Raw genomic sequence first — 26317 nt, 5'->3', positions numbered from 1 at the left:
ATGACACAGACAACAGAGCCTTGTTGCACCTTGGACAGCTGTGGACAAGCCCTGGGAGACAATCCTCCCCAGGAGGCCAGCACCCCAGATATCAAGCCACAGGACACTCTGCCAAAGCCAGGCCTAGGGGGACATGGGGACAGTTCCCAGGAAGCAATGCCCCTAATGCTCACGGTGACCCTGGAGGAAAAGATGGATACCCCCTTCCAGTCATCAAAGCCAGGACCTAAAATACCCGAAGGAGGGTGAGTTAGCCCCTCACACCACCCCTGCCCTGTCCTCTGCCCCCAGCAAGCTGGCTAAGTTACATGTGAAATGAATCCTAGTTCTGAAGGCCCCCTACCTGATTAGGACCTGGGCCAAGTCAGGCTTCCTCTGGGCCTCAATTTACCCATCTGTAAAATAGGTTGTTAGAATAAATGCCCTGTGAAGAACCTCCTAACTCTAATCTCAGAATTCTTTGTTTATGAGCCTCTCCTTCAGGGTCCATGACTTCTCGGGGCACATGAAGGAATGAGGACCCCCTCTAAGATCCAAAAGCCAAGGGGTGAGGCTGGGGTGGTGGAGCTGAGAGAGACCTGAGGGCTGAGAGAAGGTGTCTGCAAGGCACAAACTCTAAACTGAACCCCTTGCCCACTGAGGGTTTTCTTCTGTTTAGGGAAGAGGCTGTGGAGACCCAGCCAGCCCCAGAGCCTGTTCCTCCACTAGTAAGTAGGGTCATAATGGGGATGGGGTAGGGTGTATGTGGGGGGATCATAAAGAGAAATGGGGTAGGGACAGAAGTATTGGAGTACTGGGAGTCAAACTGGGTATCTTAGTCATCTAGCGCTGCTATAACAGAAATACTGCAAGTGGCTGGGTTTAACAAAGAGAAGTTTATTCTCTCACAGTGCGTTAAGCTAGAAGTCCGAATTCAGGGTGCCGGCTTCAGGGGAAAGCTTTTTCTTTCTGTTGGGTCTGGAGGAAGGTCCTTGTCATTGGTCTCCCCTTGGTCTGGGAGCATCTCAGTACAGGAATCTCAGGTCCAAAGAATGCCCTCTGTTCTGGGCACTGCTTTCTTGGTGGTATGTGGTCCCCCTGTTTCTCTGCTCACTTCTCCCTTTTATATCTCAAAGAGATTGGCTTAATACGGTATCTAATCTTGTAGATCTCATCAATATAACTACCACTAATCCATCTCATTTAATCATAGTGATAGGGTTTGCAGCACATAGGGAAATCACATAAAACGGTGGACAATCACGCAGTACCAGGACTCATGGCCCAGCTAAGTTGACAGATATTTTGGAGGCACACAATTCAATCCATGACACTGGGGAAGGTGTGAGTACGTACCTGTGTGAGTGTGCACGTGCATTGTATGCATATGCGTATGTGGATGTCTGTGCACATGTGTGTATGAGTGTTTTTGGGGGGGTCAAGGATGCTCATACACTCTGGAGCCCAGTGGCATCACTAAGGGTGTACGGGGTGTGCAGACCACACCAGGTGATACTGTCAGAGGGGGTGACACCAAAATGACTGTCTATAAAAATATCCCTGTAGTTAGTTATAACAACAAAAAACATTTTTTGTAAACCCAGCTTACATGTATCAACATACCTACAAGGCTAGAACTCTATGCTAATTTATTTTTTGGACCTTCTAATACACTCTGGTCAGAGCTGTCATTGTTACTGTAAAAATGGCATGGCAGCAGGGTCTGACCTCTAATTTCACCAGGGGGAAATAGAATCACCATTAGCATCAGCCCAAGGCTGATTTCCTGTGAAGCAGAGGTCAGACATACCTCCTCTCTCAAAACTTTTTACCAATTCTGACACTAGGTGTCCCCTCCACGGTATTCTCTACTTCTCTGCTGGGTTCGATAATTCATTGCAACGGCCACACAGAACTCACAGACAACACTCACGATTATGTGGTTGATTAGGGAAGTAATAGGGTAAAACAAGGAATCCGAGATGACTCAGGATACAGTTCTTCAAACAGGACAGCTTCTCAGCTGTGCCCACAGGCAGGCCTCTCTCCAGCCTCTTAGCCCCTCAGCCTAGTCTCTGCCCTGCTCGGGCAAGTGTTATGAAGTTCCTAGCTCTATGGGTTGGCAAGCCCCACCACAGCCATCTCATGCTGTCTCCTGGTTTCTGCTGTCTTGCACCACTATTGCTCTTGCTACTGCTGTGCCACCATCTCTCACTGCCTTCCGAGTTACAGGTATTTCCATCTTCTGGGTCTAGGAGGTTCTTAGTGCAGGAATCATGGGTCCAAAGGACACATTCCACTCCTAGCTCTTCTTTCTTGGTGGTAGTGAGGTCCCCTCCTTCCCACCTCTGGGATGGCTCATTTTAAGCCTAGCAGGATGACAAAACTGACCAATCCCCTTTTTAGGATTCCGTACACCTTATTTGCATGGTCCCACCCCACACACAAGGGTGTCATGCACTTTATTTACATGATTAGCCATCTGTCCAATCCCCTTGGTGGGCTAAAATCACCTTATTTGCATAGTTCCACCCAATCATCTGGTAAGGGTTACAAGACCATGGCTAGAAAGGCCACATAAAAGCGATCCGCTGTACTGCAACTACCCAATTACAATGACGCTTCACATAACGTGGTTTCTTCTGGATGTGCTGTAAGCACATGCTGTTGTTACCTTTGTCACCACTGTTTTCATAGTCATTGATTTTGTCAAATTTTCTGGTGTTTTAAATACAATATTGTGGTAATTATTATTTGTGAATCTATATCAATAACTTTTTTGAGAATGAAGTAGTAATTAAAGGAAAAGAAGGAGTGAAATAGGGAAATTACTATTTATGAGTAATATTAGTATAAAAAACATTACTAAGGATTCTGTATGGTCCGGTATGGGCTGAGGCCCATGGGGCGGGCAGTGACACCATAAGTTACCACACTGGGTGACATCATCCCCCACCACTGGAGCCCTTGGGTTCATCCCAGGTTGTAGCCTTTTCCACATCAGCATGTATTTCTTCATCTCATTTGTCCTCAGTCACACAAGCCAAACCTTCAGGAACACCTAGGAGGCTTCCCTAACCCCTTCCCACCCAACCACCTAGAAAGTAATTCTGCCACTTCCTGGCTCTTTGACCTGACTAGGCAGTGTGTGAGCACGCAGTCATCATTACGCCTTTGCACACACCTTCAGGTCACCTGCCCCTGTCTCTTTCTGCTGTATACACTGGCAAAACTCTAACCCTGGCTAAACCCAACCATCCACTTACCCTGAACCTGCACCTCAGCTGCTCAACACGGTGGACAAAAAGCTTGTCTTGTGAATGGATTTCACTTCAGGCCATGACCACTAATCTCAGGTGCTCTGGGCAATCCTCTGCTGTTCCCTGCCACACTGCCCCCCTCTGCCCCAGGATGTGGGTTCACAGCAACACCCTCCATGTTTTCATCTCCTCTCACGTGTCAAGGAAAAGTGAGAAGCATCAGATGAGAAGACTGACGCATCTTCCCACCCCCAAGTCCATCCACTTCCTGCCTTCACTTGGTTCCAATGTAAGCTATGAAGATGTAAAGAAATGTTGACCCTTCTACTTACACATTAGATTAAGGCCCCTTCCCCCTCTCTCCCCTCCTCTACATTATGTCCATTTCTATGGGGACATTCCTATCAGCACACAAACGTGTTTTAGTATCTACCATCATAAACAAACAACAACAAAAACACCTCCTTTGACCCACACTCCCCTTTAGGCACTGCCTTATTTCCTTGCTCCCTTTCACGACACAATTTCTCAAGAGTTGTCCACGCCCACTTACTCTACTTTCTTGTCTTTCCTCAACCTATCCCAATATGAGACCTATTCTTGAGGTCCCAACAATCTCCGTTTTGCGAAATCAAATCGAAAAGCTCTGTCTTTTCAGATCCCACCTCAAAACAGGATCTGACACAGTGGCTCCTTCTCAGTACTACCTTCTCCAGGCTCCAGGACAGCTCCCTCGTGGTTCTCCTGCTGTTGCCCTGGCCGCTCTTGCCTAGACTCCTTCCCTGGTTGCTCCTGTCTGCTCCATCTCAGGGCTCCATCCTCAGATCTCTCCCCTCCACTCTCTCCCTGAGTGATATTCAGCCCCTCTGATGACTCCCAAATCCATATCTCGACCCAGATCTTGTCTTTAAACTCCAGATGCGTATATTTGACTGCCTAATTGAATTCTGGAGCCCTGGTGGCACAGTGGTTAAGAGCTCGACTGCTAACCAAAAGGTCACCAGTTCGAATTTACCAGTTACTCCTTGGAAACCCTATAGAGCAGTTCACTTCCCAAACTGAACATGGCCAAAACAGAATGCTTTTTATCCCGTGTCTGCTCCTCTCTTAGTCTTCCTCATTTCAGCAAATGACACCACCGTCCACTCAAGTGCTCATGCCAGCCAGCTCAGATACACCTCTGACTTCTCTTTTTGCAGCTTTTCCTTCATACCCAACGAATCAGCAAGGCCTGCTTAGTGCTACCTACAAAATAAACCCTGCATCCACCCCTTCTCTCCACTTCCTATTCCCTCACCCTGGTCCAAGACTCATCCTTAGACTAAAATCCAAAGTCTTCAGCAAGACACATAAGACCCTATGCCCAGCCAGCCTGGTCTGATTTCCACGCCTTGAATCTGCTAAGATTATTCTCACCTCAGGGATCACTTGCTATCCGTATGCCTGAAATTCTTCCCATAGACATTCTTATGGCTGACTCCATGGAGTCATTCAAGTTTTTTAGCACAGCTTTCCCTGTCCACCCAATCTCAAGTAGTCTGTCAACCACAGTCACTCTATCGCATTACCCTGGTTTATTGTCTTTGTATTACTTTTTCTATCTGATGTCTTATTACTTAGTTAATTTATGTATTATTTAGAATGTTATCTCCATGAGGATAGCCACTCTATTCACCACTGTATGCTCTGTGCTTGTAACAATGCCTGTCACGTAGTAGCCACTCAATATGAATTTGTTGAATACATGGGAATAATACAAGGCTCTTCTCTGGGCTGGTGAGAAACATGTCATATTCCTTGTGTGTGTGTGTTTCTTTCCTCTTCCCCTCCCCACCACTCACATAGTCTGGGCTGGATACCGTGGGAAGAGGAAAGGAGCAGCCACAATTTGATTCCATGAATTTGTACAGAGTGTCTAGTGCACAACAGGTCCTGTGCTTGGGATGGGAGGACAAGGAAAGCCGGGAGGCTGCACCCTGCTTCTGAGGATCATGGGACCAGCTGTATGAAGCAGAGATGAGAGGGTTCAGACTTCTGGCCCTGTTAGGGAATACCGCAGACATTCAGGGAAGGAGCCCTGGAGCCACCAGGGGAGATTTTCTCGAGGAGGAGGACTGATATTAGGCCATGCAAGGCGGAGAGAATTTGGACTGAACCAAGAGGTAGAAAGGGGACCCAGACAGCAGGCCCAGGTATGGAGGAGGCCTAGGTATGAAGATGGGAATGACACAGAGCAAGGGGTGATAACCGAAAGATGGGCCCAGTGGGGAAAGAATATTGGATATAGTGGACATTCCCCCACCTGCCCTTGGCTGGAAAGCTAGGTTGGCCCATGATATAAAGCTCCAGGCCTGGCTTGAGGTGTTTGGACTTGGCACTGCAGTGTCGCACTTAACATTTTGCATAAGGCTGAGCCTAAGAATAAATACTAGACTGGGAGCCCCCTGAGAGCAGGCATTTATGCATCCCTGTGTCCCTGTGATTGTGAGCATGTGTTGCACAGATGGAGGGATTAGTCCGAAAGTCATAGGGAGCCCCTGCAGGCTCAGGAGCAGGGTAATAACAAAGAAGAGCTGCAGGGAAGTTAGTCCGGCAGCATGCACAGTACGCATGGTGCCAGGAAGGGCCCCAGGGAAGGCAGAGGGAGGAGTCCACTTGTGAGGGGGGTGAGAAACAAGGGAAAGACACCAGGGCCTTGGCTGAGTGCCTGCTGGGAGCAATACTCTGTGTTGGGTCCTGAAACAGAGGGAGCTCTGAAACATCCACATCCCTGCCCCTGGGGCTCAGAGGCTAGATAGGAGACAGAGCAGAGAGAGCCCTATAGCCCTCGGGTCACCACCTGAGCCGCCATCACAGTGGAGTGGAGAGTCCCAGGGCTGCTTGTGTATTGATGTTTGTGTATTTGTGTATGTCCTTCAATTCAGGAAAGTTGGGGCTCCCTTTTGGACTGCAGAATACACAACTGTAATTATTTCCGACACTGCCATTAGCTGAGTTCTTCCATAACCGCTTTATTTATGTTACCTTACTTCTGAGACACAACTGAGAAAATGGAAATAATCAGAGAGGAACCCCTCCTCCATCTTTAGTGAGAACAATGTGCCATGGACAGTTGTGGTGCTGGAGACTTAATGGTGAATGGAGCTTACTATCTAGTTGGAGGGCAGAGGCCATTACCACGCCGACACATAAATACACAGTATCACTGTAGAAAGGAGCCCTGGTGGAACAATGGTTAAGCACTCGGCTGCTAACCGAAAGGTTGGTGGTTTGAACCCACCAGCAGCTTTGTGGGAGAAAAGACCTGGCAATCTACTCCCATAAAGATTACAGCCTAGGGAAACCACGCTGGGCAGTTCTACTCTGTCCTTTATGGTTGTTATGAGTTAGAATGGACTTCAAGGCACAAAAACACAAAAACAACAGCAAACAATCAGGCCAGATAAGGGGGCAGTGAGTGATTTGGAGGCAAGTGGTAGACACTTTGGATGGAGTGCTCAGTGATCCAGGAGGTGACACTTGAGTCAAACCTGAGTGACAAAAAGGAGTGAGCCCTGGACAAGTCTGGGAGGAAAGCATAGAGGAGATAAGCTTGGAGCTTGTCAGGACCAAGCCCAGCAGAAAAGCCACTGTAGGGAAACACAGTGAGGGGTGGGCGAGGGTGGGAGATAAGGTCAGAGGCATAGCAGGGGACAGATGGTGCAGAGCCTCGAAGGCCAGAGTGAGGGTATTGAAGTGAATTCTAAGTGTCACGGGAAGCCATCGAAGAGAGTGAACGTAGGTTGGAAACACACTGATATGGCAGCTGAGTGGGTAATGAAATTGGGTGGGGGCCAAATGTGGATACTACGGCTGCACACTGAACAGGAGATGGTGGTCTGACTTGACTGGAGTGCTAGCAGGAGAGATGAGAGCAGCGCTCAGGCTTGGCATACATTTTTGAGATGGTGCACACAGGGCTTGCTGATGGGCTGCAGGGTGGTGAAGTAGGTGGGAGAAACAGGAATCCAGGGGAATTCTAGGTCTAGGTGGTGACACTGGGGAAGGGGCAGGTGAGAGGATTCTGCTTTGGCCATGTTCTAGATACCCAAGAAGAAATGTCAAGGAGGACATTTGGAGTTAAGGACAGAGAAGTCAGGATTGGAGACGTAAACGTGAGAAAAATAGTTACGGGCAGAAGATCACATCTAGAGGAAGAGTGAATACAGAGAAGGAGAAAATCTGAGGATAAACCGTTGGGCCTTCCCACTGTTTAGAAGTGGAGCAGGAGTGAGGGGGAGCCAGGGAAGGAGCCAGGGAGGAGTAGCCAGTGAGGCGATGGGCGTCTAGAGAAGAAAATATTTCCAGAAGGATGGAGCGGTCATCTGTGTCCAGCACTACTGAGGGGCCGACTGAGATAAGGGCAAAGACCTGGCCCTGGCCTTGGCAAGAGCAACTTGGGGAGTGGTGGGCAGAAGCCAGATTGGAATGGGTTCCAGAGAGAAAGGGAAGGAAGTAGAGCCAAGTGCAGCCAACTCTTTCAAGGGATTTTGCTCTAAAGGAGAGCGTAGAACTAGAATAGCAGTGGCAGGATTCGTGCAGTCAGAAGGGGCTGGTTTTTTAATAGAAGAAAGATATTACAGCACATTTATATGTTGGTGGGAGGAATCTGCTATAGAAAGTAAAACTCATAATGCTAGAAGAGAGTGTTCAAGAGCAGCGTCTTTGATTTGGAGGAAGGGCTGGCCTGGAGTCTACGAAGCCTGGCCTGGACCTCCTATCCCTGTCATGGGAAGGAAGGCAGACCAGAAGGTGGCTGCATTTGCTGAATGAATGAGCAGGAATTTACTGAGTGCCTGCTATGTTCTAGTTGCTGGGTATACATGGATAGAAGAGGCAGACACGGCCCTGCCCTCATGAAGCTTACCTTCTGATCATTGGGCTAACAATATGTGTGAACAAAGCCACTGCAGGTTGCGCTAATGGCAATGAATGAAATAAACCGAGTGGTGTGACTGAGAGCTGGGATGTAGCCAAAGAATCAGTGAGGGGGAGAGAGACCGTAGGGCCTGGGTGGGGAGCCAACTGTGATGTGTGAGATTAGGGGCACATCCTCCGGGGGCTGGGAGAGAAGAAGGTGGCGTGAGAAGCCCTGAAGAGTGGGTGGCAGGGAGAAGCTCCGTGGGCAGCCTGGCTCGTCAGAGGCCTCCTGGCTCCCCTGTTCCCTGTTCCCAGGAGGTGAGGGACATTGGAGAGAAGAGGGAGCTGGACCATGTGCAGAGGCAGCCTCGGGAGTCCATGGTGGCCATAGGGCCCCAGAACTTTGGGAATCCCTGGCAGGGCTTCATGAAGTGCCTGCTGGAGGTGGAGGAGGAGGAGGAGGCAACACATAGGAGGGCCACCAAGGCCCGGGCCCCACCAGCCCGGAAGTTGCCCAGGACTCTGATTCCCGTGCCTACCTCAGGCCCTGTCAGCAACTCAGCACCCAGACTGCCTCTGACCTTGACTCCAAGCCTGACCTCTGCCCCTCCAGTGGCCCTGTCCTGGGTCCGGCCACCCGCCCCTGGGCTAGTGTCTGTTCCTATGGGAGCTCCAGTCCTGACCTCAGGGCCCAGCCCAGGGCTGTCAGCCCCCAGCACGGCCTTGGCCTGGAGGAGGGCGGAATTCTTGCACCAGAGCTATGAGAGGAGCCTGAGCTACGCTAAGGCAAGGTAGGACCCCCTCCGGCTCACCCACCCACCCCTGACAGGCCCACTGATGAAAGCCTGAGTCCCAGCGCCCCTGGTGTCTCGCTCTTCCAGCCTCTTGTCCCTGGCATTGCACCTGTCCTTTCCCTCCACGTGGCCCCCTCTCAGTCTCCTCACTTCTGCTTCCTCTTTATCTCCAGCCTCCGTCTCTTTTCCCATCTCTGAGCCCCTTTCTCTGTCTAACTTCCCCGTGGTGTCTCTCTGGGCCTCCATTTTCTGGTCACTCTTGGACTCTCCTGACCTTCCAAAGCCTCTCCAGGGTTGTTCCCATGATGACCTCTGCCCTGGCTTCCCCTTCCCGCTCTCCTAGTGTTGGTGGCAGGGGTGGAGGCTGGATGTGTGCCCTGGGCCAGGCTTCTGTCCTCCACAGGCAGGAACAGGAGGAGCGCAGCCTCCTGAAGTTGAGTCCGCATTGGGAGGAGAGGTCCGAGGAGCACCTTACCCTGAAGCAAGAAGAAGGTGAGGGCAGGCCTGGTTCAGGCAGAGCCCCCAGGCCTTCCTTTGGGTTTCTAGGCCTGGAGAGGGATGGGGGGGAGTGAATTGACAGATCATATCACAGCCTCCCAGCGATGCTCACCACAGCCCTGTGCAGTGGACCCAACGGGCATTACCTGCACTTAGCCTGGGGAGACAGTGCAGGGTAGGAGGCTGACCCGAACTCATGAGGCTGCTGGGTAGGAAAGCCGGAACACAAGCTGGGTGTTCTGACTCCAGCTGTGCTCTCCCCAGTTCAAGAGCTGCCGCTCTCTAGGTATGTGAAGCAAGCCCTTCCAAGAGCTATAGGTTTTGGAGATGTTCCTGCCTCTGCCAACCCAAGGCTGCTCTATTGGTCCTCTTCTGAGGCAGCCTCAGTGGGAGACGAAGCTCTGGGGTCCCCTGCCATTCATGGACAGCCCCTCAACCATTCAGCAAGGCTGCTTGTCCAGGACAGGTTCCCCATTTCCCACTGCATCCCACCACTCCCCCCAATTTAAAAGTTCTGCACACCCATGCTTTGTGAGGCGGGAAACCTTCCACTCTCTAGTGTCCATGGTGCTTGGCCTCTTGACCCCTGCCCTCCCCTCCCGCCCCCTGCCGTCCTGAGAGGAAGAGTCTTCCCTCTGCTGCACACAGGCTCCAAGGTTCCTTGATCAGCCCGTCTGTCCACACTGCCACCCCAGCCAACCTTGCTCTGGCCCTAGAAGAGTGAGGGTACATTGTCCCTCCAATCCTACGCTCCTCCCCGAAGTCCGTGACGCTCTTGGCCAGATAGCCCTTCTCTAACCTTCCCTGAACGCTCTCTTTGGCTCTCTAGGATCCTTGAAGTTCGCTCCTTTAGCATTAAAACTAGTCATTTGGTGTGTGTATGGGTGTGGGAGTGCTTTTCTAAGTATGGACTCCCTGAGTGGTGCAATTAACATGCTCAGATGCTAACTGAAAGGTTGGAGATTTAAGTCCACCCAGAATGCCTCAGAAGAAAGGCCTGGAGATACACTTCTGAAAAATCAATGATTGAAAGCCCTATGGAGTGCAGTTCTACTCTGACACACATAGGGTCACCATGAGTCGGAATCGACTCAATGGCAACTGGCCTGGTCTGATTTCTAAATACAATCCCCACTGCCCTGCCTCCATCAACAGAGTTCATGAACAGCAGGCCACCTTGACATAGGGACTCAGGGTTCCCACCGTGACTACCAGTTCCTCTCTGGGAAGGAAAGAGCTGCTTGCTCTGCTCAGCATTTTGGATGATTGCATCTGCTTTTTAGAGTTGTTCCATTTTCTCCCTTTTTCAGACAGCCTAACCATGGCAGGTCCCAACCCTAATCCTAGCCCTGCTTCTTCCCCTGATTTCAGCTCTGTTGGTCAACACGGAGTCTATAAATTACCCAGCATTGAATTAATGCAACTCTATGTGTGGTTGTGGCTGTTATGTCCATCTTAAAAAAAAAAAAAAATCTGTTGCCATCGAGTCGATTCCGACTCATAGCAACCCTACAGGACAGAGTAGAACTGCCCCATAGGGTTTCCAAGGAGCAGCTGGTGAATTCAAACTGCTGACATTTTGGTTAGCAACCCAATCGTTAACCACTTAGCCACCAAGGCTCCAACTTACAGATGAGGAAATCGAGGCTCAGAGGAGCTGGACATCCTTCCTGGCCCTCTGCTCTAGTCCTAGAAGCCATATCCATCCAGAGCACTAAGGTTAACAGCACAGTCTTAGAGTCAGAAAGACCTGTCTGTCTCTCACCCTCTGAGCCTGAGTTTCTCCATTTTTGCAAAGGGGATAAATATTCTACTCTATGAGGTTGTCGTAAGCAATAAATGAGAACATGGCTATAAAGAGCCCAGCACAGTGACTGGCACATGGTAGGGGTATGTTCTTGATGCTAAGCGAAGGTCACTTGTTAGCTTAGCTTTTTTGCCACACCAGCTGAACCCTTGTCCTGGCCCCAGAGTAGAGCAAGCGGAGGAAGTCAAGGGGATCGTCCTCTTCCACTTTTGCTCTTTTGGTGACTTTTGCCCCACTATCTGAAGGAGCCCTGGTGGTGCAACAGTTAAGCGCTCAGTTGCTAACCTAAAGGCTTGCAGTTCAAATCACCCAATGATTTCACAGAAGAAAGGCCTGGCAATCTGCTCCCGTAACAATTACAGCCAAGAAAACCCTATGGGGCAGTTCTGCTCTGTCACATGGGGTTGCTATGAGTTGGAATCGACTTGATGGCACCTAACAACTACAGCAACAGCCCCTCCACCTGGACACGGTGGCAGTGCCGGGCAGTGACGAGCGAGGAAACAAGATACACCCTCTCCCCCCGTAACCCTCCCTCTCCACAGCCTTCCGCAGTTACTTTGAGATCTTCAATGGCCCTGGCGAGGTGGATGCACAGAGCCTGAAGAGCACCCTGCTCCTAGTGGGCATCTCGCTGACCCCGGCCCAGGTGGAAGATGCCCTGATGAGTGCTGATATTGACGGTGAGGGAGCAGTGGGGGGTGGGCTTCACTCTGAGCCCCAGGCAAGGCCACCTTCACAGGCGTGAGACCTGTGCAGTCACCGGGGTCCCCATGCTTAGAAGGGCCATGTGCTTGGTTTGCCCTCCCTGGGTGGTACAAACAGGTAAACGTTTGGCTGTTAACCAAAAGAGCCTCTGAAGAAAGAGCTGACAATCTACTTCCAAAAGTCACAGCCGTGAAATCCCTATGGACCACAGTTCTACTCCGAAACACATGGGGTCACCAGGAGTCGGAATTGACTCAACAGCAACGGGCTACCGTTAAGGTGCTGGCTAACGCTCTGCTGTTGCCCATCTTGAAATTCTTCATCTTTGAGCAAAGGGCCCTGCCCTGCATTTTGATTTTGCACTGGGTCCTGCAGATTATGCACCTGGTCCCTAACCCCAGGGGTTAGTGCTTCCTGAGCACCTCTAGGGTTCTGGGGACCTAGAGATGACAAAGACCTGGCCCCCATCCTCAGGATGGGGGTGATCCCAGAGATCCCTTCCTTTCAGGCCCTTGTGCATGCTCCATCGGCTGCTCCTCTGTGTCTCAGTCACTCATTTTACCAGCAGGGTAACCTTGGACAAATCCCTGAAGTTCAGTAAGCCTTGGTTTCCTCATCTGTAAAGCAGGGCCGATAACACTGCCATCTCACTGGGCTGCTATGAAGATTAAATGAGATAATCCAAGCAAAGCACTGAACACAGTACCTGGTACACGAAATGCACCCAGGAATACAAGCTGCTAATATTATTCATGGAATCCCTGGGTGGTACAATTGGCTAATGTACTCAGCTGCTAGCTGAAAGGTTAGCAGTTCAAGTTCAGCCAGAGGCACCTTGGGAGAAAGGCCTGGTGATCTACTTCTGAAAAACCAGCCACTGAAAACCCTATGGAACACAGTTCTACTCTGACACACATGGGTTGTCATGAGCTGGGACCAACTCAATAACAACTCTTTTTTTTCACTGGTACTATTATTCATCCAATAAAAAAAAAAATAAGTATTTATTAAATGTCTATTGTGCACCCATTCCCATGCTGGGCATGGAGGGCAGAGACATGTGGCAATTATTGCCACAGGGCCAAGACCAGAACAGAAATGAGAGGCTCTGATGAAAGCAGCATTTAACATGGCCTATTTTTTTTTTAGAGGAGGGGCTCAGGAAGGAAGGCTTCCTGGAGGAGGTGATGCCTGAGCTGAGTTGTGAAAGATTAAGCAGGAGTTAGGCAGGGAGAGAAAAAGGAAGAATGATCTCCCTAGTGGCAGGAATAACCTGTGCAAAGAGAACAGCGCAGGGCAAGTGGTGGGACAGGGGCAGCAGCGGGCCTGTGTGGGACCTGGGCTCCTTCATCCATCACTGCACAGGTGCCACTCTTCACACACAAGCCAGGAACTCAGCCCAGCTCTGCCCCTGTGTGGCCCTGGGCAAGTGTGCTTCAGGCCACATCTGTGATTTGGGATGAGCATAACTAAGCACCCCACGGGGTTGTTTTGAGGATCAGAGACCATTCATTCGTCAAGTTATTTAGAGAGCATTTACTAAGCACCTACCTGTCAAAAAAAAAAAAATTTTTTTTTTTCCTGTCTATGGAATCCCTGAGTAGTGCAAACGGCTCACGCTCAGCTGCTAACTGAAAGGTTAGAGGTTTGAGTCCGCCCAGAAAAAAAACAAACCAAAGCAAACCTGTTGCCATCAAGTCGATTCCAACTCAGCGACCCTGTAGGACAGAGTAGAATTGTCCCACAGGGTTTCCAAGGAGCAGCTCAAACTGCTGACCTTTTGGTTAGCAGCCAAGCTTAACCACTGCACCACCAAGGCTCCAAGTCTACCCAGGGGCACATCGAAAAAAAGGCCTGGTGATCTACTTCTGAAAATCAGCCACTGAAAACCCTACAGAGGACAGTTCTGCTCTGACACACGTTGGGCCACCATGAGTCTGAGTCGACTCAATGGCATCTGGTCTACCTGTTTTCAGCCCTGGAGACACAATGCAGAATAGACCTGGCTCCCACGTGGTAGAAGCATAGCGGGTTTCAGGAGAGCACTTGATGGGTGACCTGGCCTGGTCTAGTCCACCTCTGAGGAAGTGATGGGGTCAAGCTGATTGGGAAGCATGAGTAGGATGTTTACTCAAAGTGAAGGAGTTGGAGGGTGGTGGAGAGAATTCTAGAAAAAGGAAGCAGCATATGCAAAGGCCCTGAAGCAGGAAAGAATTTGGCTCTGGTGGGAAAGCAGGTTAGTGTCAGAGAAGCTTGGCACAAGGTGAGGCTGGAGAGATAGGTAACAGGTGGATCCTGTAGGGCCTTGAAGGCCATGGTGAACATCTTTTGGGTACATCTTCTCATGCAGTACTCGTAGTCACTGACAGTTAGTGGGCATGTATTATATGCAAGCCCTAGCTCTAAGCGCTTTGCCTCATTTTATCCCCCATGAGATAGGTGTTAGTATCACGCTCACCCTGTCGATGAGAAAACTAAAGCTCAGGGGGGTTAAGAGATTTCCCCAAGGTCACACAACTAGCTAGTAAGTGGTGGGGCTGGACTATGAACCCACATTGGCGGCCTTTAGGACCCAAGTTCTGGTAGCTTTTAACCCAGGAGGTTTTAATTTTTACCTTCTACTTTCTTCTGTGCACCAAGTTTTCTGTATTGAATAGCTGTTGCTTTTATAATCAGACCCAATGAATAAATGTTAGTAGCCATGCTTGGGTTCAAATGCCTGTGCCTGATCCAAAAGCCCCCTGTCCGTCCCTTTACTCTTTGGCCTCCACAGGAGATGGTCACGTGGACTTCAAAGACTTCTTGGCCGTGATGACAGACACCAAACGCTTCTTCTGCTCTGTGGGTGAGCAGGGACCAGACAAGAGCAATGAGAGCTGGGAGAGGGGCCAGGAGTGGTGGGGATGGGCATCCGGGGCTGCCAAATGGTAATGGCAGCCACCATCCATGTCCCCAGAACAGAACGTCCTGACGGGCATAACTCCTCCGAACCCCCACACTCTGCTCTTTGAGATCCTGTCCCTGATGGTGGAGATGCTGGCCTTACCGGAGGCAGCCTTAGAGGAGATCACTAAGTGAGTGGGGCTGGCTGTTGGGGGTGGAGGGCTGCAGACACAGAGGTAAAACCTAGCATTTTGGTAAATGAAGTCTTTTGATAGAACTCTTATAGATGGAAGTGAAAGAAATCCAAATAAAACTGGCTTAAGCAAAAAGGGAATGTATTGGCTCACATAACTGGTCAGGGCTTCAGGAATGGCTAGATCCAGGTGACCAAATGATACCAATAAGCCTTTGTTTCTGCCCATCTTGGTGTATTGGCTTCAAGTTCAGCTAGGCTCTCCCTACGGTGGGAAGGATGGCAACTGGCAACCCTATACTCACACCTCCTGGTTTAGCAACCTGAGCAACAAGAGGAATTCTTCCTTCCTTCCTCCTTCCCTGCTTCCCTCCCTCCCTCCCCCTCTTCTTCCCTCCTTCTTTCTGTTTTTAATAGACTGTTTTTTTTTAGAGCCGTTTAGGTTTACAGAGAAATTGAGCAGAGAGTAGAGGGAGTTCCCCATACTGCCTTTCCCTCTGCCCACGGCTTCTTCTATTGTTAACATATTGCATTGATGTGGTACATTCGTTACCATTGATGAGCCAGTGTTGATACATTGCGATTAACCGAAGTCCCATAGTTTCCACTGAGGCTCACTCTGCGTTGAACAGTTCTGTGGGTCTCGACAAATGTTATACTGTCACACATCCGCCATTACAGTATCATAGAGAATAGTTTCACTGCCCTAAAAATGCCCTGTGCTCCATCTATTCTCCCCTCTCCTCCCCTCGTCCCCACTCAGAGCCCCTGGCAACTACTGATCTTTTCACTGTTTCAATACTTTTGCTTTTGTCAGATTGTCATCTAGTTGGAATCACACAGTATGTAGCCTCTTCAGACTGCCTTCTTTCACTTGGAAATATGCAATTAACATTCCTCCCTGTCTTTTTGTGGCTTGACAGCTCATTTCTTTGGATGGCTGAATAATATTCCATTGCATAGATGTACACATCTGTTTATCCATTCACCTATTAAAGGGTGTCTTAGTTATCCAATGCTGCTATTACAGAAATACCACAAGTGGATGGCTTTAACAAAGGTAAATTCATTCTCTCGAAGTCTAGGAGGCCTGAAGTCAGAAATCAGGATGCCAGTTCCAGGGGAAGGCTTTCTCTCTCTGTCAGCTCTGGGGGAAGGTCCATGTCATCAATCTTCCCCTGGTCTAGGAGCTCCTCAGTGCAGGAACCTCAGGTCCAAAAGATGCACTCTGTTCCTGGCATTGCTTTCTTGGTGGTATAAGGTCCCCTTGTCTCTCTGCTGGCTTCTCTCTTTTATATCTCAAACGAGATTGATTTAAGACACAACCTAATCTTATAGATTGAGTCCTGCCTCGTTAACATAACTACCTCTAATCCTGCCTCATTAACACCATAGAGGAAGGATTTACAACACATAGGAAAATCATATCAGATGACAAAATGGTGGACAATCACACAATACTGGGGATCATGGCCTAGCCAAGTTGACACATATTTTGGGGGGACACGATTCAATCCAGGACAAAGGGCATCTTGGTTACTTCCAATCTGGGCAATTATGAATAGAGCTACTATAAACATTCATGTACAAATTTTTGTATAGATATAAATTTTCAATTAATTTGGGCAAATACTCAGGAGCATAATAGCTGGATCATTTGGTAAGACTATATTTCCAAAATACGACCTTGAGTATATCCCACAGGAACTTGGAGACCATCTCAAGAATAGATTTTACACATTGAGCACTAATGACCAAAGAGCAGACAAATTCTGGGATGACATCAAGGATATTATACATGAAGAAACCAAAAGGTCATTTAAAAGACAGGAAAGGAAGAAAAGACCAAAATGGACGTCAGTAGAGACTCTAAAGCTTGCTCTTGAATGTAGAGTAGCTAAAGCTAATGGATGAAATGATGAAGTAAAAGCATTGAACAGAAGATTTCAAAGGGTGGCTCGAGAAGATAAAGTATTATAATGAAATGTGCAAAACCCTGGAGTTAGAAAATCAAAAGGGAAGAACATCCTTGGCATTTTTCAAGATGAAAGTACTGAAGAAAAAATTCAAGCCTCAAGTTGCAATTTTGAAGGATTCTATGGGCAAAATATTGAACAATACAGGAAGCATCAAAAGAAGATGGAAGGAATACACAGAGTCACTGTACCAAAAAGAATTGGTTCACGTTCAACCATTTCAGGAGATAGCATATGATCAAGAACTGGTGGTATTAAAAGAAGTCCAAATTGCGTTGAAGGCATTGTCAAAAAGCAAGTCTCCAGGAATTGACAGAATACTAATTGAGATGTTTCAACAAATGGATGCAGTGCTAGAGGTGCTCACTTGCCTATGCCAAGAAATTTGGAAGACAGCTTCCTGGCCAGCTGGCTGGAAGAGATTCATATTTGTGCCCATTCCAAAGAAAGGTGATCCAACAGAATGCAGAAATTATTCAACAATATCATTAATATCATACACAAGTAAAATTTTGCTGAAGATAATTCAAAAACAGTTGCAGCAGTACACCGACAGGGAACTGCCAGAAATTTAAGCCAGGTTCAGAGAAGGACAAGAGGACCCGGAACGAAGGATATCGTAGCTGAAGTCAGATGGATGTTGACTAAAAGCAGAGAATACCAGGAAGTTGTTTACTTGTGTCTTATTGACTATGCAAAGGCATTCAACTGTGTGGATCATAACAAATTACAGATAAAATTTCGAAGAATGGGAATTCCAGAGCACTTAATTGTGCTTATGAGGAAACTGTACATAGAACAAGAGGCAGTCATTCAAATAGAACAAAGGGATACTGAGTGGTTTAAAATCAGGAAAGTGTGCATCAGGGGTGTATCCTTTCACCATAATTATTCAATCTGTATGCTGAGCAAATAATCTAAGAAGCTAGACTATATGAAGAAGAACAGGGCATCAGAATTGGAGGAAGGCTCATTAACAACCTGCGTTATGCAGATGACACAGCCTTGGTTGCTGCAAGTAAAGAGGACTTGAAGCACATACTAATGAATAGTAAAGACTACAGCCTTCTGCATGGATTACACCTCAACATAAAGAAAACAAAAGGCTTCACAACTGGACCAATAAGCAACATCATGATAAATGGAGAAAAGATTGAGGTTGTCAAGGATTTCATTTTACTTGGATCCACAATCAGTGCTCACGGAAGCAGCAGTCAAGAAATCAAACGATGTATTGCATTGGGCAAATCTGTTGCGAAAGACTTCTCTGAAGTATTGAAAAGCAGATGTCACCTTCAAGACTAAGGTATGCCCGATGGTGGTGTTTTCAATCATCTCATATGCAAATGAAAGCTGGACAATGAATAAGGAAGACTGAAGAAGAGTTGACACCTTTGAATTGTGGTATTGGCGAAGAATATTGAATATACTATAGACTGCCAGAAGACCAAACAAATCTGTCTTGGACGAAGTACAGCCAGAGTGCTCCTTAGAGGCAAGGATGGCGAGACTTTGCCTCACGTACTTTGAACTTGTTATCAGGAGGGACCAGTCCCTGAGAAGAACAACGTGCTTGGTAGAGGGTAAAGTAGATCAGCTCATCAATTTCTTAAAAAATCAGTAGCTGAGGTTTCAATAGGGATTGCATTGAATCTAGACATCCATTTAGGGAGTATTGCCACCTTAACAAGGATCCCTGGTGGTGCAGTGGTTAAAGCGCTCATCGGCCAACCAAAGGTCGACCTTTCGAACCCGCCAACTACTCTGTGGGAAAAAGATGTGACAGTCTGCATTTACAGCTTTGGAAACCCTATGAGGCAGTTCTGCTCTGCCTACAGAGCCACTGTGAGTTGGAATGGACTCGATGGAAGTGGTTTTTTTTTTTTGTTCTGTTTTTTGCCACTTTAACAATCTTAAGTCTTCTGACCCATGAGCCTGGGATGTCTTTCCATTTATTTAGGTGTCCTTTAATTCCTTTCAACAATGTATGGTAGTCTTCAGTGTACAAGTCTTGCACGTTAATTTTATTCCTAAGTATTTTATTCTTTTCAGGGATACTCTAGATGGCATCTTTTCTTAATTGCATTTTAGGATTAGTCATTGCTAGTATATAGAAATACAATTGATTTTAGTATATTGACCTAGTGTCCTGCAACCTGGTATTCTTTTAATAGTTCTGATAGTTTTCTTTTGTGGATTCCTTAGGATTTTCTATATATAAGATCGTGTTATCTGTGAATAGAGGTTTATTTCTTCCTTTCCAATCTGGATGCCTTTTATTTCTTTTTCTTATTTAATTGCCCTGACTAAAATCTTCAGTACAATGTTGAATAGAAGTGGTGAGAGCAGATACCTTGTCATGTTCTTGATCTTGGGGGGAAAGTTTTCAAGCTTTCACCATTAAGTATGACGTTCATTGTGGGTTTTTCTGTGGATGGCTTTTATCAGGTTGAGGAAATTCTGTACTATTCTTAGTTGAATGTTTTTGTCATGAAAGGATGTTGGATTTTGTCAACTGCATTGGCCGGATCTGTTGATATGATAGTGTAGTTTTTATCCTTTGTTTTATTAATATTATAAATTGTTTCTTTTCAGGTTCCACTCCTAGATTCCTTGGCAATCATGTGGCTTGTATCTTCTACATCTGTTTTTTTTTTTTTTTGCTGCTTGCTTAATCTACTCTTCTATGTCTCAAAAGAGACTGATTTAAGACACACACTATACATAGTGCCTCATTAACATAACAAAGAAAACGATTCTCAGATGGGTTTAAAAACACTAGTAGGATTTACAACACATAGTTTTGGGGGACACGATTCAATCCATAACAAAGAATATCCCTTATTTTGGATTTATTTGATGTTTCCTTATGATTAGATTCAGGTTATGCATTTTTGACAGAACACTACAGCAGTACCGTGAAATCCTCAGTGTACTCATTCGAAAAAACTTGATGTTGGTTTGTTCTGTTTTTGGTGGTTTGTCACATTATATGTTAATCTAGTCATTTGCTTAAGGTGATTTTTGCCAGATTTCACCACTGTAAAGTTTTATTCTTCCTTTTGTAATTAACAAGTATTTTTGTGGAGAAATACTTTGAGTCTGTGTAAATAGCCTGCTCATAATCACTTATAAGTTTTAACATCCATTAATGGTTCTTGGCTGCAAAATGGTAATTTTCTCACGCCATCATTTCATCTACATTTACCAGTTGGCATTCTACTGTAAGGAAGAGTGTTCTTTCACGTTGATTTACTTACTTATTGTTTATTATCATCAATGTGATAGTGGAACTGTTTTTCCTTGCAGTTTATCAGCTTTTTTGCTTTATATATTCTGGTACATATCCAGTTTAGAATTTTATATTTCCTAGTGAATTGAACATTTTATCATATACATTAACCCTTTGTGTCTCTGTTATTTGCCTTTGAGTCGATTCTGACTCATAGCAACCCCCTGTGACAGAGTAGAACTGCCCTATAGGGCAGTATGTCTTTGGACATGTTATCAGGAGGGATCAGTACCTGGAGAAGGACATCAGGCTTGGTACAGGGTCAGAGAAAAAGAAGAAGACCGTAAATAAGATGGATTGACATACTGGCGGCAACAATTGGCTCAAGCATAACAAGGATTCTGAGGATGGCATGGGGCCGGGTAGCATTTCGTTCTGTTGTGCATGGGATCGCTATGAGTTGGAACCGACTAGATGGCACCTAACAACAACAACAACATAGGGTTTTCTTGGCTGTAATCTTTATGGGAGCAGATAGCCAGGTCTTTCTCCCGTGGAGCAACTGGTAGGTTCTAACTGCCAACCTTTTTGTTAGCAGCAGAGCACTTAACCATTGTGCCACCAGGGCTCAAGTAATGCTTTTTGTCTAGTTTTTCTGATATTAATATGGCTGTATCAACTTTCTTTTGGTTAGTAATCAACTGATATAACTTTTTCTATCCTTTGACTTAATTTTAAAAAATTTTAACAAAGTAATAAGTGGATGTCCTTTAAAAGTCAAATAGAAAAGTTTCATAGCAAACACTTGCAGTTCCCTACCCTACTCCTCACCATGCCCTCCACTCTTCTAGAGAATTCCTTTTTTTTTTGATTAATTGCTTTTTAGGCCTGCCACAGAGGTATCATCCTGAGACTCTGCTGTTATCCTAGGAATTCTTTATTCTTTTGCTCTGATTCAGATTCTCTGTATTCTGGATTACGTGTCTTACTCTTTCTTGGTTTACTTCTTTGTTTTAATGGGAGCATGTGTCCGGGTAGGTTTTTTGGGTAAGAAAGGCAGTAATTCAACAGCAGGTATGGTGATGTTAGCCCTCAAAATGTCTGTCTTTTAAGCTACAGTGATTCAGTCTAGGCTGGTCTGGTTGTCCTTTATACCCATTGTACTACCATTCTCAGATATCCCTTTACCATTTTCCTTTGCCTCTTTCTAGTTTTAGATTTCTTGTTTTCTGCGTGTATTTCTTCCTCTTCTTTTTTTGTTTATGGCCTCACTTTGAAAAACATATCCTCCACTAGCTTCTTGAGAAAGAATGCATGGTAGGAAAAACATTTTCAGATTTTGTAAGTTTGCAAGTATCTTTAGTTTAGCTAGGTAGAGAATCCTAGGTTGGTGTATTAGTTAAGGAATTAGACCCTGATATACTATACTATATAGTTCCAACAAAATTGGAATTTACTTCTCTCATGATAACAGTCCAGAGGAACCAGACAGGGAGACAACTGTGTTTCACAAGGCTGCCCAGGCATCCAATTTCTTTTAACTTATTGTTTCACCATTCCCTAGGTCGGCCTTATGCCAACTTATCAGCAACATATTTGAATTAAAGCCCATAGCAAGGGTATCATCATCCAAAAATTACCCATACTCTGCTCATATCCTATTCGCCCCTATTGGGTAGTGTTATTTTCTAGTTCGTTTTTAATCAGGGTGTTGTCTTTTGGGGTCTTAGTTTTACACAGAGGTCTAGATCAAATCTCCCACCATATGAGAGCTCTGGGATTTGTCTTCTGTGTGTGAGACCCATAAACACCCCAAATTCTAGGCCCCAGGGATAGGCAGAGGACCTAGCAGAGCCACCAGCTTCAACCTTTGGTTACCTAAGAGCTTCCCAACACTTGGGAGTAGCTACAAAGCCTACAAAGTCCAATGATCTGGCCCTGCCCATTTCCCTGCCCATAGCTCCTTCCCTCTCTCCCTCATATCCCCTCTGGCCTTCTTGCTGTTCCTAGAGCTCACCGAGCCCTCTTTCACCTCCTGGCCTTTTCACATGCCATTCCCTCTGCCTGGAGGACTCTTCCTCCAAATACCCATTTGGCTCACTTCCTCCCCTCATTCAGGATTCTGTTCAAATGTCTTCTCTACCTTGAACAAAATGGCCGCTCAGCACCAACCCCTCACCCTGCTTTAAGTTTTCCTCTGAACACTTGTCACTATTGACAGGGTGCCCTATTTTTATTTGTTTATGGTCTGACTCTCCTACTAAAGTGATTTGGGAAGTGATTCCAAGGGAGTAGGAATGAGAGAAAGTGAACAGAAAAGGAGGAAGAGCCAACACAAGGATGTGTTATTAAGCCAGACTCCTCCCATCAGCCACTCCCATCCCCCAGGATCTTCTGAGGAGCCTGAGAAAGGAAGATTAGGACTGTCAGGGGGAGAAGGGGAAGCCTGAATGCCTCAGTTACTAATTCTCTTGGTCAAGGGTGGCCCCTACACCATTAACTCCCCTGCACTTCTGGGGTGCACACGCGTCAGAGAAGCCCTGCGGCAGGAAGTGAGAGGCTCAGGTCTGAGGTGAGACCCTGTCAGGTTGTCCCTGGGCAAAGCTGGTGTTAAGGGGTCAAGAGGTTATGATACAAGGACTTCCTTCACCACTCTTTTCCAAGCACCTAGAAGAGTGGCCAGCACACAGTAAACATTCAATGAATATTTGATGAACAAATGAATGAATGGCACTGCAATGTCATGAGGAAAAGACAAGTAATGAGTTCAGAAAATAAGGTGGGCTATGGGTTATATTGGGGTGAGTACAAGTTATCAGGGGCCCACAGCAGGGAGCCAGTTAGTCTGCAGGAGGGGAGAGAGGGCTTTCTGGAGGAGATGGCCTATGAGCTGAAATCGGAAAGATGAGCAGGAGTTAATTGCACAGATGATTGACAAAGCACTCACATCTAAGTAAAAGTATCTGTGAAAAAATCAAAGGCAACATTTACCAAGCTCTTACCCATGCACGTGTGCACCGAGGGAAATGGTGGTTCAGTGGTATCATCTTTCTTGTGGGAAATCCAGCACATGCGCAGCTAGCACCCTTTTGTTGGTGGGGCTTGCGTGTTGCTATGATGCTGAACAGCTTCAGGGGAGCTTCCAGACCAAGATGGACTATGAAGAAAGGCCTGAAAAGCTACTTCCCAAAATCACCCAGTGAAAACCCTATGGATCACAGCAGTCTGATCTATAACCAATCATTGGCATGGCCCAGGACTGGACGGTTGTTCCACTGCACGTGGGCACATCATGAGTCAGGGGCCGACTCGGTGGCAGCTAACAACATCCGTGCACCAGACGCTGTGTTGAGTGCTTGAAGGGCCTTGTTATTTAATCCTTGTTATTTACAGCACGTGGGCTGCTGGATCCCTATTTTACCTGGGGAAAACCTGAAGTTCTGAGAAGTCTAATGACTATAACCATTTCCCCTCATTTTATGTAGGGGTGACGAAGGCCCAGAACAGGGCAGTGACTTGTCCATGTTCACAAGGAAGTTAGTGGCAGAGCTGGAACTAGAACCCAGTCTCCCAAATCCTGGGTTTGTGTTCCTGCTCCAGGGCTGGCCAGACAGTACAGGGGATCAGGAGGAGCAGGGGGCGGGGGTATGTGTGCAAGCTCAACACGGCCAGTCTGAGCTGGATGGCACTCCCTCCACAGCTATTACCAGAAGAAGCTGAAGGAAGCCACCTGCAGGGCCGGAGAGGTAGACTCTGCCATAGGCCGGCTGCGGTCCCGGAAGAAGCTTCCTTACAACCCCCAGCAGGTAGACAACTTTGAAGTCCCAGAACGAAGAGTCCTGAGGATCCTGAGCCGACTAAAGCAGCAGAACTATGGTGAGAGTCCTGGGCATGCTAGGCTGGGCTGGGCTGGGAGCACTGCCCTCTTTACCCAGGCCTCCACACAGCCAGAACCAAGGTGCCGAGAGGCCTCCTGGTCTCTAACTTTGGGCTCAATTGCACGAAACAGTAAAACAGGGTTTATAATCACTACCCCACATCCAGCCCTGTGGTAGAGCCCTGCACGGGCCCCCTCCCTTCCGGCCTTAACCCGGAGCATGGTCCCAAGAGCTTCAAAAAGGAGCAACCAGAAAGAGATTAACAATCTCAGATTACCTTTCACTGAGCACTCACTGGGGTCACTGTGTTAGGCCCTTTGCAGAAGTGCTAGATGTACTCCTCATAACCACGTATTTACCCCATTATGAGCAAACTAAAGCTCATGAAGTTCAAGTGACTTGCTAAAGGCTCCAGAGCCACAGCTAGCGTGTGTCAGAAAGAGGGGTTTATACCTAGGTCTGACTCCCCAGCCTGTGCTCTTTCCACTGGGAAAGGCTGCCCCCCATAACAACAACAACAAAAAAAACCCAAACTCATTGGCATTGAGTCAATTCTGACTCACAGTGACCCTATAAAACAGAGTAGAACTGCCCCACAGAGTTTCCAAGGGGAGCCTGGCGGATGGATTCAAACTGCTGACCCTTATGGTTACCAGCCGTAGCACTTAACCACTATGCCACCAGGGTTTCCTTCCCCACAACAGTAGGTACCATTTATTAGGCTCCTATGTTTGGAGTGGAAGCACTGGTGCCGCAGTGGTTAAGTGCTACAGCTGCTAATCGAAAGGCTGGCAGTTCGAATTCACCAGCCGCTCCTTGGAAACTCGATGGGGCAGTTCTACCCTGTCCTATAGGGTCACTATAAGTCAGAATCAACTTGCCAGGAATGAGTTTTTTTTTTTTTTTTTTTTATGTTTGGAGCCCTGGTGGCACAGTGGTTAAGAGCTTGGCTGCTAACCAAAAAGTTGGCAGTTTGAATCCACCGGCGCTCCTTCAAAGCCCTATGGGGCAGTTCTCCTGTGTCCTATAGAGTCACTATGAGTTGGAATCAACTAGACAGCAATGGGTTTGGCTTTTTTTTTTTTTTTTTTTTTAATATTGTTCTAAGTGATGGGCTAAAAACTTTCCAGTCTCTGTAGAGCTGGGTAGTTGAAGTCCATGAGTTGTTCCTACCGACTCTGCCAGGACCCACTGCAGAGAGATTTGCTCCTTGTTAAGCTGTTATTAGTCTTCACTCAGCCAAGTGTTTTACATACATTATCCCTTTAATCTTCCTCCTCTTCAGCTCTGTGAGGTGAGTACTGCTATCACCTCTGGCTTACAGAGGCTCAGAGAGGTTAAGTGACTTGCTCAAACTCACCCAGCTCACTAAGTGGCAAGGCTGGGCGTGTCCTAAAGCATTCCCCTCTCCTGCCTCCTTCTCATTTGCCAGCTGCCAACCTGCAGAGCCCCTATGCCCAGGTGCCCTGCATCCCACTCTGCCCAAGACTGGACAAGAAGACAGTCCGCCGGAAGCAGGGCAGCCATTATGTGCTGGACCAGTGCACTGCCACCAACTTGGGCCCTGACACACGTGGCCTCTTCTGTCCATCGGGACCTCAAGGAGGCAGGTGGGTGCCAAGGGAGCAAGGCCCCCATCCCAGGCCCATCCAGCTCCTTCCTTACATTGTGGCCCCTGGCCTAACCCCAGGGAATCATCCTCCATGAAACGCCTGGGAGACTGCTTGCTCCAGGCAAGAGAAAAGGAAAAACCTGTGTGCGAAGTAGAGGGTTTCACTGAAGCCAGGGTACTTATGCCTTCCTGTGTCCGGGGCTCAGTACTGTCCTTCTCCTAGGCGGGCACTACCCCTCTTTCTGATGCAGGGGGATGAACTCTGAGCCCCTTTGCCCAAGTCTGAGTCCATGTTACGAGTGGTGGGAACAAGCTCAGCAGCTGGGCTGAGGGAAGCTTCGGGCAGCAGTCCCCTTCCAGGCACCTTGGGGGAAGAGCACTAGACTTGGAGGCAGGCCCTGAAGACTAATGGTGGGCTCCAGCACTTCTGGGGGGGCTCCTCTTCCCTTGGGTGCATGGACTGTTGGGAGGCCAAACATCCTTATCCTTCTGCCCTGCCCCTCTGTCCAGGGAACACAGCTCTGACAGCCAAAAGTGGTTCAGCTCTGTGCCAGCTCGAACCCACTGACCCTCCAGAGTCCTGACTCTGGGGCTGCTC

The 26317-nt window shown here is 47.5% G+C and overlaps 1 protein-coding gene across 1 annotated transcript; it reads left to right on the top strand.

The window, feature by feature from the left end:
• SPATA21 (spermatogenesis associated 21) lies at positions 1-26287 on the top strand. Its single transcript, XM_049875513.1, has 10 exons — positions 1-245; positions 659-707; positions 8454-8929; positions 9336-9424; positions 11783-11920; positions 14719-14790; positions 14902-15019; positions 23930-24105; positions 25540-25717; positions 26230-26287. Exons 1-10 carry the CDS (start codon positions 1-3, stop codon positions 26285-26287), a joined length of 1599 nt encoding a protein of 532 aa, XP_049731470.1.
• Positions 26288-26317: the final 30 nt, after the last annotated feature.

The sequence above is a fragment of the Elephas maximus genome, chromosome 3 (genome assembly GCF_024166365.1).
Source record: "Elephas maximus indicus isolate mEleMax1 chromosome 3, mEleMax1 primary haplotype, whole genome shotgun sequence".
NCBI classification, from domain to species: Eukaryota; Metazoa; Chordata; class Mammalia; order Proboscidea; family Elephantidae; genus Elephas; species Elephas maximus.
Note: the sequence above shows the minus strand (reverse complement) of the source record. Positions and strands in the feature narration are given on the sequence as shown.